At 36.1% G+C, this 12,946-nt stretch overlaps 2 protein-coding genes across 4 annotated transcripts; both read right to left on the bottom strand.

The window, feature by feature from the left end:
- Positions 1–441: 441 nt before the first annotated feature.
- Positions 442–7,922, bottom strand: LOC137238940 (UDP-glucosyltransferase 2-like). 3 transcript variants are annotated; one of them, XM_067763961.1, is made up of 3 exons: positions 7,788–7,922; positions 2,213–2,502; positions 442–1,872 (listed from the first exon to the last, which is right to left on the bottom strand). In XM_067763961.1, the coding sequence occupies exons 2-3, from the start codon at positions 2,466–2,468 to the stop codon at positions 557–559; spliced, it is 1,572 nt and encodes a 523-aa protein (XP_067620062.1). In that variant the 5' UTR covers positions 2,469–2,502; positions 7,788–7,922; the 3' UTR covers positions 442–556. The 3 variants fall into 3 exon arrangements, with proteins under 3 accessions (XP_067620062.1, XP_067620064.1, XP_067620063.1); XM_067763963.1 differs by having other exon boundaries at positions 442–1,869; XM_067763962.1 differs by having other exon boundaries at positions 7,704–7,913.
- A 3,099-nt stretch (positions 7,923–11,021) lies between these two features.
- Positions 11,022–11,846, bottom strand: LOC137236381 (UDP-glycosyltransferase UGT5-like; the record flags this gene model as incomplete). Its single annotated transcript, XM_067758914.1, is given in 1 exon segment — positions 11,022–11,846. A coding segment is annotated over 1 exon segment (825 nt), but the record flags the coding sequence as incomplete, so codon positions are not given.
- Positions 11,847–12,946: the final 1,100 nt, after the last annotated feature.

The raw sequence follows: 12,946 nt of genomic DNA, 5'->3' as shown, positions 1-12,946 counted from the left end.
TCTCGGGCCTCGAAAATCTCGCTTGTGTTCAAGAAGAAATCGTAAGCTCTAATTAATTTGATGGTAATACAATGCACTCTACTGTAATACTGAAGCATGGTTTTCAGTGCGAGTTAATATCCAGTTAAAGTTGACTAGAGTTTAACACTGCCACTACAACCACTTAAACTCAGCTGAGCAGTGGCAAGGTTAAGCTCTAGTCAAGTTTCACTGGAGTTTAAACTCGCACTGAAAAGCCGGGCATAAGTACTGTTAGTTTTGAGTAAAGCATATAGTATTTGTTGCCTTTATTTGACAAATTAGTGACACGAACCGGTAGCAATGCATCGAAAAATCATTAAATTCATCAAATTTAAAATATTTAGAATACACTTTAGAATACACAATTAAAATTAACTTTATATTTTGTAGTAGGTTGGTATTTTTTCTTTTATTCTCTAAATAGTTAACAGCTATTTGCTATTTGCGGTTAGTAACCGCTTAAACACTTAAGAACTGCCATTAATACATCAACAAACTTCGGCCAATTTTTTATTTTTATTTTATTTTTTTTTTTTCAATTCTGTTTCAGTTTTGCGACTTCTTCTTCATTCTCGAAAAAATGCATATAAATTCTATACATCACAAATACGAATAACACTAAACTACCCACTGCAGCACCAATCAATACTGCCCACGTATCCAAGCTAAAATACTGTATAAAATTTAAATCTTGTGCAGCTACGCGTAGATGCGCAGCTCCCTCATGACGCAGCACATATTCCGTCCAATATATTGCCGTATCCAAAGGTTTCAGCGGACGATCATGATAACGTCGTGATATTTGTTGTATTTTTTGTGTATATTTCGGATTATTCAATACTTCAACAATAGCATTGCGTAACTCATCATAAGTGAACGTTTTATAATTCACGCCTACACCAATACCCGCGCGCTTAATACGCTCTATATTTAGAAATTGATCGAAGAAGACTGGCATACCCACCACTGGCTTAGCATGATGTATAGCCTCGGTTGTGCTGAGTAGCCCTGCATGTGTAATGAAAAGTTTCACATTCGGATGCGCTAAAACATCAGGTTGTGGAAACCATTTGTCAATATAAACATTTTTCGGTTTATCTGGCAATTCTGTAGCCTCAAATTTCCAAAGTATATTATACGGTAGCGATGCAAACACACGCATAATAATTGCAATTTTTTCTTTTGAAAAATTTTTACTTTTCACATTTGAACCCAGTGAGAAATATATTGCACCCTCTTTGACATTTTTTATGAAACTCTCCATATCGGCAGGTAATTTATGTGGTTTATGATTAATATGCATACCGGCCACTTCGATGGCATTTGGCACATAAGGACGCGGAAAACTAATTGAGAAATGTTGATTTAAGAGTACTAATGAGAAGTTTTTATGCACAGCGTATATATCAGCGGTGCCATTTGGGAAATACTCTTTATAGATTTCCTGCTGTTTCGGCAGATAGTAGAGATGCATATGAATTTGATGTAGCAAATAATGCCATAAGTTTGTTAAACGTTGCCAAAAATTCATGCGATCACTAAATTGACCCAATGGCAATGGTATATAAGAAATTGGCGAGGTATTGCCCACTAACTCATCAATTGTTGGATCTGTACCCCAAGTTGATATGCCAATGATTGGCGCATTATAGTGATGTGCCAACGTATAAATAGCATTCAATTGTGTTGTCTCCACAATAATGAGATCGAACTTTTCATTTGATTGCAACAACTCTTGTACGCCTGGATTTTTGAGCACCGTTAATGTACCATGAGTGAAAAAATCGTAATAAGCATTTAATTCTTGCCATTTATTATGCTCCTGTGATACCAAATCCACTATAGCTTCTGCTTAAAAGAGAGAGAGCGTAATAGTTAAGCCCAGTATAATTACATTCCGCTCATGGCTCAACTATATGTTTGGCTAACCTCATCAGCTGATTTTATTTTTTTGATTTAATTGCAGTAGGGATTGTCAAAAAGAGATGGCAAACTCAAAATGTAACCAACACATTGACAATATTTTCTTACAACACACAAACATTTCAAAGTTTTATGTTTTTATTCCATTTCATTCGCCTAACACCGACACGCAGATTTTGACAGTCTGAACAAAAGGTATGTTGTTGCTGTAGAGATGAGCCAGCCGTATAGTTGAACCATGATTCCACTACATGATTCGAGCACAAACCTTCGTAACCATTTAGCACTTCTTCCATTGAAATATCACAAAAATTCGGCAGCGGTTTTTTCTGTGGAAAAGCTGAAACTGATGTGACTTCATGTCCACGCGCTGCTAGCTCTTTCAAGTAAGCTTGCACACAAATATACTGAGAGGGGCCTGGGAATGGGAAAATTGATAAAATTTTGGCACTTTGCACTGACAAGAATGGGCTGGAACTCAAAATAATCGACAGCAGAAGTTTGATGATCATTCGAAGTTTCATTTTGTGTATTGATAAGTGAGCGGCGAAGGGTGGACTAAAATTTATAGAAAAAAGATTATAAATATAAATGCACGTGTTTGAGAAGGAGAGGAACATGGAGGTTAAGAGGAAAAGGATAAACTGTCCTAACGCAGCACGCATCCAGTAGCACTTTATCTACTGTGAAACCTTACGGTTATCACATTACTATTGAAGATAGAAAAGACTCGGTTGACCAATTTTTATTCACGGCACTGACTTCGCTTTATCGGCAACCGATACACAACTTTAGACTAAAGACAAGCTACTACAGACAGCATAAATCTTCCTAGAAGACTGATATCATGAAAAAACGGCTTGAAAGAAAATCTTGCGAGGACTAAAATAATTTTTTTCACTAAACCCTACAATCTGCCCCCCGAAATATAACAAAGTAAGGTCCGAAGCTTTGGAAAAACTTCGGTCAGGCCGGACCATACATCTTTATTGGGTTCGCGGTCATAAAGGGATAGAAGGTAACGAAGAGGCCTATGAGTTGGGCAAACGAGGGTGCAATACTCGCTGAGTCGACGATAACAGTCCCGATCCGTTTGGGAGAAATCAAAAGGAGACAGGTGTTGAATTTGATCCATCAAGCAGGTAAGGCGTGGACAAAGGCGCGGGGCTGCAAAATTTCTAAGATCATGTGCAAAGCCTGCGATATTAGACTCACAAAGTGGCTGATATCTCAGAAGACATAATACTTAAGGCTCACGATGGGCATACTGACTGGGCACTGCCTTCTGGCGACACATGCAAATAAGTTAGGCCTCTTTAGTAACAGCAAGTTTTGCAAATGTGAGCTGCATGAAGAAACGGTTGAGCACGTTCTGTGATTAGGTCCTGCGCTCGCCGGATCAAGTCTCCAGCTATTAGGGGTGGCAGTGTTGCCAGATCTCGAGGCAGCAATTAAGCTGGGTCCTAGAAAACTGCTAGTATTTGCCAAGGGGACGGAGTTATTCTATAACATATGTCCTGGCACCTGATTGGGGTTCTTCTGTTTGGTCGCCAAATACTATGGACACATTCAGTCTATGTGAGGTCGTTATTAACGGGCCAGTTCAACCTAACCTAAGGTCCGAACTCTTACCAGAGGTTAAATACCGCGCAATTATTTTAGGCAGTAAATTCAACTGGAACTAGCATATCGAGGACAGATCCAGTAAGGCCACAACTGCCTTACGGGGCAAAACGTGGGGCTTAAATCACCACATTATGCATTTCTTGTACACCGCAGTCGTCATACTTATCTTATACTATGGCATTACGATTTGGTGGCCGGCAATCGTAAGAAACAGCACAACCAGCAGGATGACAAGAGTGCAGCCGTCAGCCGCAATGCTTATATCAGAGGCACTAAGCTTCACGCCCACAAAAGTTTTAGACGTAATGCTCAACCTCCTCCACAGTTGAATTCTTCAAGTCAGGAGCCCTTCCTCAAAAGGTGCTAGTTGGCAGTCCCTAAAAGAACTAGCCTCTCTTTGCACCTCCGTTGTGGTGTGGGTGCACGGTCATTGTCAGATTCTCCACACTTCAAAACTAAATCAGTTGGACGACGTAATATCGTGTAGGCTGCTGTACGAGCAAAGCTGCTTCTTTACTCTCCATAGCGCTAATATCGCCAATCATGATTTGAATGTTATGCATTCACTCGTGCATTAACCAAACTTTCAGCGGTATTTTTCCTTAGAAGGATACCCCTAAAATTATTGCCATGATCGTCGTTAGAACAGAGAGTTCTCAGAAGAGGCATTGCTATTCGTTCCTTCTTTGGATCATATTTGCATTGCAGATCTCAAAGTTAGTTCACAACCCTGTCACGGAACTTATAAATAATCCCAATTCCCCCTTTTGACTGCGCGCTACATACATTACTGAGCTTTTAAGATGAGCATGCATCTCTACACTTGAGTCTCTTTCAGTCGCGAGTGCTGAGATTGCTCTTGTTGTCCAGGGTGCAAAGCGGGAATGAAGGTTTCGATGTTGAGTACGGTCGTGTGTCAGGCACTGATAGCCTAATGGTACAATAACACTCTTTTGCGTTTATAAAAGTCAGATTTGCCTAAGGCTCCATACTTTTTTTACTTAAATTGTCGCAAACACCACTTTCCAAATATGTACAGCTGCGACCACAATATTAGCAGTAAAAATTATTAAATAATTTTGCATTTATTTTGTTCTTTTATTGATTTTATTTTTTTACGAAGAATTTTCAATGAGGTATGGAATTGAAAATATGCAACACCATTTCAAAAACGTTTTTTAAGAAATTTCAAAAATTCGAGGAGTTTTTAAAAATCTGCAAGCAAATTACCAATTTATTATTCAGAGTTAACAGAAATTTTAAAAGATTGTGCAACTCAATGAATTTTGTTACTTAAAATATGCAAACCAATTTCAAAAACATTTGCGGATACAAATTTCAAGTTCGAAAATTTTTTTATAATTCCCATGCAGGGTTTTTTTTTAGAATTTTCAGAATAGTTTTGGGTATGAAGTGTGTAACTCAAAATAGGTAAATCAATGTCAAAAACGTTTCCGTAATATCGAAAATTTGAGAAGTTTTAAAAATATGCATGCAAATCTGAGTGTTTTATTTTAAGTTTTCATAATTTTCTCAATGAACTGTGAAACTTAAAATATGCAAACCAATTTCAAACACGTTTTTAGGAAAAATATGAAAATTCGAGAGGTTTTTAAACATATACATATATGAAAATTTTGAATTTTTGATTTCGAATTTTCAGAATTTTTTGCGGTAAGTTCTGTAGCACGATTAAATTGATTTCCGAAAAGTACAACTTATTCGTCTCTGAAAAGTCCAAGACGAATCTATACAAGGTGGTAGCAAAGCGAATCAGTTCTCTGTGAAGAAGCTCTAGTCAAAAGAAAATTTTAATTGATTTCGATTAATTGACATATTAACTTACAAGGCGCTGTATGGAAAATAATCAAGAAGAAGCAAACAGCTGTTGGGATAACAACACCTGGTATTGTATGCGCCTTGGAAAAGTCTCATTGATTTTTGAAATTTTAGTTCTACAGGGTGTTTTAGATTTCTTAAAATACAAAGTATGTGAAAGAAAAACTAAAACACGCTTCGAGAAAAAGGTTTTAAAAAGTTTATGTGAATTTGGACAGAATTACAACCTGTAATTTATTGCACTAAAAATGATTGGGCTACAGAATTACATACTGAAAAAAATTATTTTAAAAATTCTTAACAAAATATCGATATTTGCATGCGTAATTTTAAAAACTTTCCATATTTTCTAATTTATTCAAAAAAAAGTTTGGAAATCTGTTTCCACATTTTAATTTGCACAATTCATTGCAACTCTGCCTTAAGTAAAAAATAAATAAATAACAAGTAAGGAAGGCTAAGTTCGGGTGTAACCGAACATTACATACTCAGCTGGGAGCTTTGGGGACAAAATAAGGGAAAATAACCATTTAGCAAAATGAACCTAGGGTAACCCTGGAATGTGGTTGTATGACATGGGTTTCAAATGGAAGGTATTAAAAAGTATTTTAAAAGGGAGTGGGCCATAGTTCTATAGGTGGACGCCATTTCGGGATATCGCCATAAAGGTGGACCAGGGGTGACTCTAGAATGTGTTTGTACGATATGGGTATCAAATGAAAGGTGTTAATGAGTATTTTAAAATGGAGTAGGCCTTAGTTCTATAGGTGGACGCCTTTTCGAGATATCGCCATAAAGGTGGACCAAGGGTGACTGGAATGCGTTTGTACGATGTGGGTATCAGATTAAAGGTATTAATGGGGGTTTTAAGAGGGAGTGACCCTTAGTTTTATATGTGAAGGCGTTTTCGAGATATCGACCAAAATGTGGGCCAGGGTGGCCCAGAACATCATCTGTCGGGTACCGCTTATTTATTTATATATGTAATACCCCGAACAGTATTCCTGCCAAGATTCCAAGGGCCTTTGATTTCGCCCTGCAGAACTTTTTCATTTTCTTCTACTTAATATGGTAGGTTTCACACCCATTTTACAAAATTTTTTCTAATGTTATATTTTGCGCCAATAAACCAATCCAATTACCATGTTTCATCTCTTTTTTCATATATTGTATAGAATTATGGCATTTTTTCATTTTTCGTAATTTTCGATATCGAAAAAGTGGGCGTGGTCATAGTCGGATTTCGGCCATTTAGTTTAGTTTTAGTTTAGTAAAGATGTATCGACTTTTGCCCAAGTTATCATGTTAACGGCCGAGCGGAAGGACAGACGGGCCACTGTGTATAAAGACTGGGCGTGGCTTCAACCGATTTCGCACATTTTCACAGAAAAGAGTTATCGTCATAAAATTTATGCCCCTACCCAATTTCAAAAGGATTGGTAAACTTTTGTTCGATTTATGGCATTTAAAGTATTCTAGACGAATTAAATGAAAAAGGGCGGAGCCACGCCCATTTTGAAATTGTCTCTTATTTTTTTATTTCGTTGCACTACATCATTACTGGAGTTGAATGTTGACATAATTTACTTATATACTGTAAAGATATTAATTTTTTTTGTTGACTTTAAAAATTTTTCGTTTTTTAAAGTGTGCGTGGTTGTCATCCGATTTTGGCAATTTTTATTTAGCACACATTAGTTATAGGAGTAACGTTCGTGCCAAATTTCATCATGATATCTTCAACGGCTGCCAAGTTACAGCTTGCAAAACTTTTAAATTACCTTCTTTTAAAAGTGGGCGGTGCCCAAAATTTTACTAAATTTCAATTTTCCGTCACAAGATCAACGCACCTACCAAGTTTCATCGCTTTATCCATCTTTGGTAATGAATTATCGCATTTTTTCTGTTTTTCGAAATTTTCGATATTGAAAAAGTGGGCGTGGTTGTAGTCCGATTTGGTTCATTTTAAATAGCAATCTGAGATGAGCACCCAGGAACCTACATATCAAATTTCATCAAGATACCTCAAAATTTACTCAAGTTATCGTGTTTACGGACGGACGGACATGGCTAAATGAATTTCTTTTTTTCGCCCAGATCATTTTCATATATAGAAGTATATATCTATCTCGATTAGTTTATGCCGTTACGGATTACCGTTATGCGAACAAAGTTAATATACTCTGTGAGCTCTGCTCAGCTGAGTATGAAAAGGGAAAAAAATTTTAAATTTGTTAAAATTATTGACTGCTACAAAAACGCCACTTTCGAAAATATACACAAGGGAAATATACCGACTTCGGTTTTACGCTCAGATCATCAATAAGAAAAGTTTCACAGTAGTGATCCATTAATATCGTTTAAAAACTCATTCTTACAAATATTTTTATTAAAACTTTACACAAGTTTTCGATATCACATTCTTCAACAGCGCACGTATTTCTTGGTTCTACATAAAAATATAAATTTTCCGCAAAATTTTCTATTTTTTTTTTTGATGCACGCACTTCGACATCCAACGATCATGTCTCCATAACTTATCTGCAAGATATAAATTTCCAATGCCCTATATATAGACTAAGTAATTTGTACCAATTGTAAAACTTTCGCTTATTAACTATTATTGTTGTAATATTGCAAAATTACTCCTAACTATTTACATACATGCATATCAATTGAAAGCTCATAATACGACGTTTATATCAATTAAAAATTAGATGAGGTTTTTAAAAAACATTTCTATCATGCAATATTTTCTATAAATAAGCTTTAACTTATTTACTTAACCGTTTTTGTTTTCATGTGGTACATACATATATTTGAAATATACTAACACAAATAATCATATTGACTCAAATTTAAGCTCACATTGCATGTCACATTTGTCCTGAAAAAAAAAAAAATTTTTTTCAAACAACGTCACTTTATAAAAAATGTTGTTAATATTAACCTTACGTTGCGCACCCTGCGTCTATTGCATTATTAATACTATAAAACATACAGAACTTAAAAAAAAACACAAGAAAGGACGGCACTGTCTTCGCATGTACCGAAGATTTCATACCATTCATGAATTGAGCTGAGCAATAATCTTATCTCATTCGTAATATACAATATAATGAACAGATGTATGTATGTACATACTTAAACGACATTTCGATAATTATAAAATAAACTAGTTTGCGTTCAAATGGACAGACAGGTGAAATTCGAAGTTTCTAGATGTTAAAATGGTGTAAAAATTGCGAAAAGTGTCTTATCTGAACAATCCGTTGTAGGGGACATATGCTATATGTATATATGACCGATCTCATCCATTTTTTCAGACAACAACATATGCAATATACGAAAGCATATGGTGAAGTTTAAAAGCTTCAATCTGATAAATTGAGGAAGATATGTCAAAAATACTATCTTCTGAAAAATGGGGGTTATATGCTGTAATGGTCCAATCCGGCCGGCTCCGACAAATGTCTTATCGGACACTTAAATATATCCGCTCACAAAATTTTTTTATGATATATCAAAAATTGAGGGACTGGTTTGCATTCAATCATCTTTCTGAACCAAGGCGTGGCCTGGCATTAAGCTGATGGGATAACACCATCTTGTACTGAAGGGAGGGACGTGACCTATTTGTTTTATGCCGACTCCTAACGGCAACCGCCACGCAGATGAGTTTTCCCTGGTAGCTTTTCATGTGGCAGAAATACACTTGGAGTGCTTGCCAAACACTGCCGAGAGGCGACCTGGCTTAGAACAATTTTCTTTTAATTGTTGCTTTGCCCGGGGCGTGAACCCAAGATCTTCGGTGTGGTAAGCGGAGCACGCTACCATCACACCACGGCTGTCGCGTTGTTTTATGTTTGTGTATTGTGAGAAACATGCTACGCAAGTTTCAATGCAACGATCCTAGACCATTTGCACTAAGTCCTGAATTCCCTTATTGTTAAAAGAATGATCTGATATATATGTCTTCAACTTATGGAAAAAACAACAACTGGTTCGATGTCTTTACTTTTAACTAATAGGTAAATTTATATTTTTATTGCTTTTTGAATGTTTTCTGCCGGCTATTTTAACTGAAATCACGGGTTAATTGATGAAACACATGTTCTTGTTGTCATCAGGGTCTGTTTTATTAACACGCTTTTATTAGCTTGGCCTGTATGTAACGGAATCGTTGAGCTTAATTTTCACCGGTTTCTAGAAGTCTGATTAATTTGAAACTTTGCATACGTATCAGGGACCGATGACAATGCATTAATGTGGTGGTGTGGTGACATAAGGTCAACGGCCATAAGGTCAGTTGGCCTTATTACCACTTTGAATGGCCATACGTTTGATTGAAACTTTGCAAACGTATCAAGGCTCAATGACAATGCATTAGTGTGATGGTGTGGTGACACAAGGTCAACGGCCATAAGATCAATTGGCCATATTACCACTTCTAATGGCCATAAGTTTGATTGAAACTTTGCACACGTATCAAGGCTCGATGACAATGCATTTATTTGATGGTGTGGTGATATGAGGTCAAGGGCCGTAAGGTCAATTGGACTTATTATCACCTTGAATGGCCATAATTTTGACTGAAACTTTACACACGAATCAAGGCTCGATGACAATGCATTAATGTGATGGTATGGTGACATAAGGTCAACAGCTATAAGGTCAATTGGCGTTATTACCACTTTGAAAGGCCATAAGTTTGATTGAAACTTTGCACACGTATCAAGGCTCGATGACAATGCATTAATGTGATGGTGCGGTGACATAAGGTCAAAGGCCATAAGGTCAATTGGCCTTATTACCACTTTGAATGGCCATAACTTTGATTGAAACTTTGCACATGTATTAAGGCTCCACTGTTGTTTCGGGATCCTGCCATCTTCGCTGATCTCATCTATAATGCCAATGATCTGCCGACCCTTGGTAATTTCGGCGAAAGACCGCGTCCAGCCTCCCTGCGTCTTGGCCCTTTGCGGTGCCGAGGGGTTGTATTCATCCATGGACCGCTAGCGTTTCGAGGTTTCATCACTTTCGATTAAAACTTTTAAAATTACTTGAACTAAAAAATTAAAAATAAATAATAGTTTAAAAAAACTAAACAAAACACGCTTTTATAGTTAACCGAACTAAAAAATAGAAAATATTTTTCAATTAAAAAGAGTTTATATAACAGTAGTAGAAGATCAAATAATTATTTATAGTTAATCTCCTCAACGCTTTTTACTCTGAATTAAATTATTCTGTTAATAACTTAAATTTTATTATAATTTTATTTTGAGGAGATTAACTATAAATGATTATTTGACCTTCTACTACTGTTATATAAACTCTTTTTAATTGAAAATTATTTTCTATTTTTTAGTTCGGTTAGCTATAAAAGCGTGCTTTTTTAGTTTTTTAAACTATTATTTATATAAAATTTAATTAAGACATAATAGTCATTAAGACATTAGATTCTATGTTTTTAATGTATTCTTCTAATCAAATAAATACATGCATTTAATTACAATAAATGGCCGAAAATCTAAAAACACAAAACAACTTAGAACACGTAATTTAAATGCCAAGCATATTAAGCTGAATCTGTAAAAACTACATACTTAAACCAAAAACGTACGCTTACTTAAAGTCTTTCCAAAACATCGTCTCAATTTACCAACAAATACTGCTAAAACCATTTTTAAAAATATTAAAACTACAACAGTAATAAATAACACAACAAATGGCGGAATACCAAATAGGACAGTCATAGTATCAACACAATTTCTTTGCCAGAAATTTAAACGATATGCTATTACACGTAAATGTGGCGCACCCTTATGTCGCAATACATACTCAGTCCAATAGATCGCTGTATCCAGAGCACTCATTGGACGATCCTGATAACATGCCGACACTTCTTGAGCATTTTTCGAATATTTTGGATCGTGCAGCATCTCAAGTATAACACCACGTAGTTCCGCTCTTGTAAAATGGCTAAAGTTCACAATCAAACCTAAGCCTTTAGCTTTAGCGCGTGCTGCATTTAAATGTTGATCATGATATAAGGGCATAGCCACGATGGGTTTGGCAAAATGCACAGCCTCCATATAACTATTCGTACCGCGCTGTGTTATAATGAGTTTCACTTTGGGATGTGCAAGAAGATCTTGTTGAGGAAACTCTTTGCTTGTGTAGACATTTTTGGGTTTACCTGGTAAATCAGGTTTCTCGTATTTCCAAAGCACATTTACAGGTAGCATAGCAAATACAGCCATAAAATCATGCAGTTTAGCTCTGGGTAGAAATGCGCTCTTCATATATGAACCAAGTGAAAAGTATATGGAGCCGTTTACGGAGGAGTTAAGAAATTTTTCTATATCTACGGGTAGTTAATTTAATTTATACGTAAAATAATTTGGCAAGAGTATCGTATTCGTTGTTATTCATTAAGTTCTGCGTTGTTTCAAAAGTTTCCAAATTTGATGAAATCATTAGCACATACGCCGAATACAAGGCCTTGTATATTTCTTCAATGTAACACCAACCGTCATGATAAAAATTTTCATGTTCCAATACGATATCACGAAAATTTGTAATGCGCGTTTTTTGCTGATATGCCGTTACGGAAGTCACCTCATGTCCGCGCTCCGCTAACTTTTGCAAAAAAGGTTCTACACACAAATATTGTGAAGGGCTATGAAAAGGAAATATCGATAGTATTTTCGCGCATTGCCAGCAGTTCAAGGTAAATGCATAAGCTAAATATATTTTTAAAGCGTTTTTAAAAAAAATGCATTCTATAACTTATGAAATCTAGATTGAGGTATATAAACTACAACACTGCCAACAACAATAATCCGAATTTTACTGTAACATCAAGATGTACACATGAATTAAATTGTGAATTCTTTTGTTAAATAATATATAATTGAGTCTTATTCATTTATGACAAACTTTAGGCCCGCCATTTTGCGTTTGAACATAGGTTTGTACATTGAAAGAAATGGTGCTAGTAAAATGAACAAATCGGTTCTGTTGTTCTTGACTTAACGGAGATTCCATGAAATTTATCGAATTATAGTTAATTCGACCGAGTTCTTTGTCAAGCGAACAAATTTGTTTAGTCATCTCCACATAAGAGAAATTGTCGCTTTTAAAATTCTGTAAAATTGACGGATTCCTAATCAATGTAACTGATTTTTTTGTTAACACAACTGATCTCACTGGTAATTTCAACAGCGATCAACAGTCAATACATAATGCGCTCTCCACTTTGTACTTATGTATGCTGTGTACTATATGTATGCACATATTTACGTATGTATATGGCGGCCGCCGTGGTGTGATGGTAGCGTGCTCCGCCTATCACCCCGAAGACCCTGGGTTCACACCCCGTGCAAAGCAACATAAAAATTTTAGAAATAAAGTTTTTCAATTAGAAGAAAATTTTCCTAAGCGGGGTCGCCCCCGGCACTGTTCGGCAAGCACTCCGAGTGTATTTCTGCCATGAAAAGATCTCAGTGAAAACTCATCTGCCTTGCAA

This window comes from Eurosta solidaginis, chromosome 1 (assembly GCF_040869045.1).
Source record: "Eurosta solidaginis isolate ZX-2024a chromosome 1, ASM4086904v1, whole genome shotgun sequence".
Taxonomy (NCBI): Eukaryota; Metazoa; Arthropoda; class Insecta; order Diptera; family Tephritidae; genus Eurosta; species Eurosta solidaginis.
Note: the sequence above shows the minus strand (reverse complement) of the source record. Positions and strands in the feature narration are given on the sequence as shown.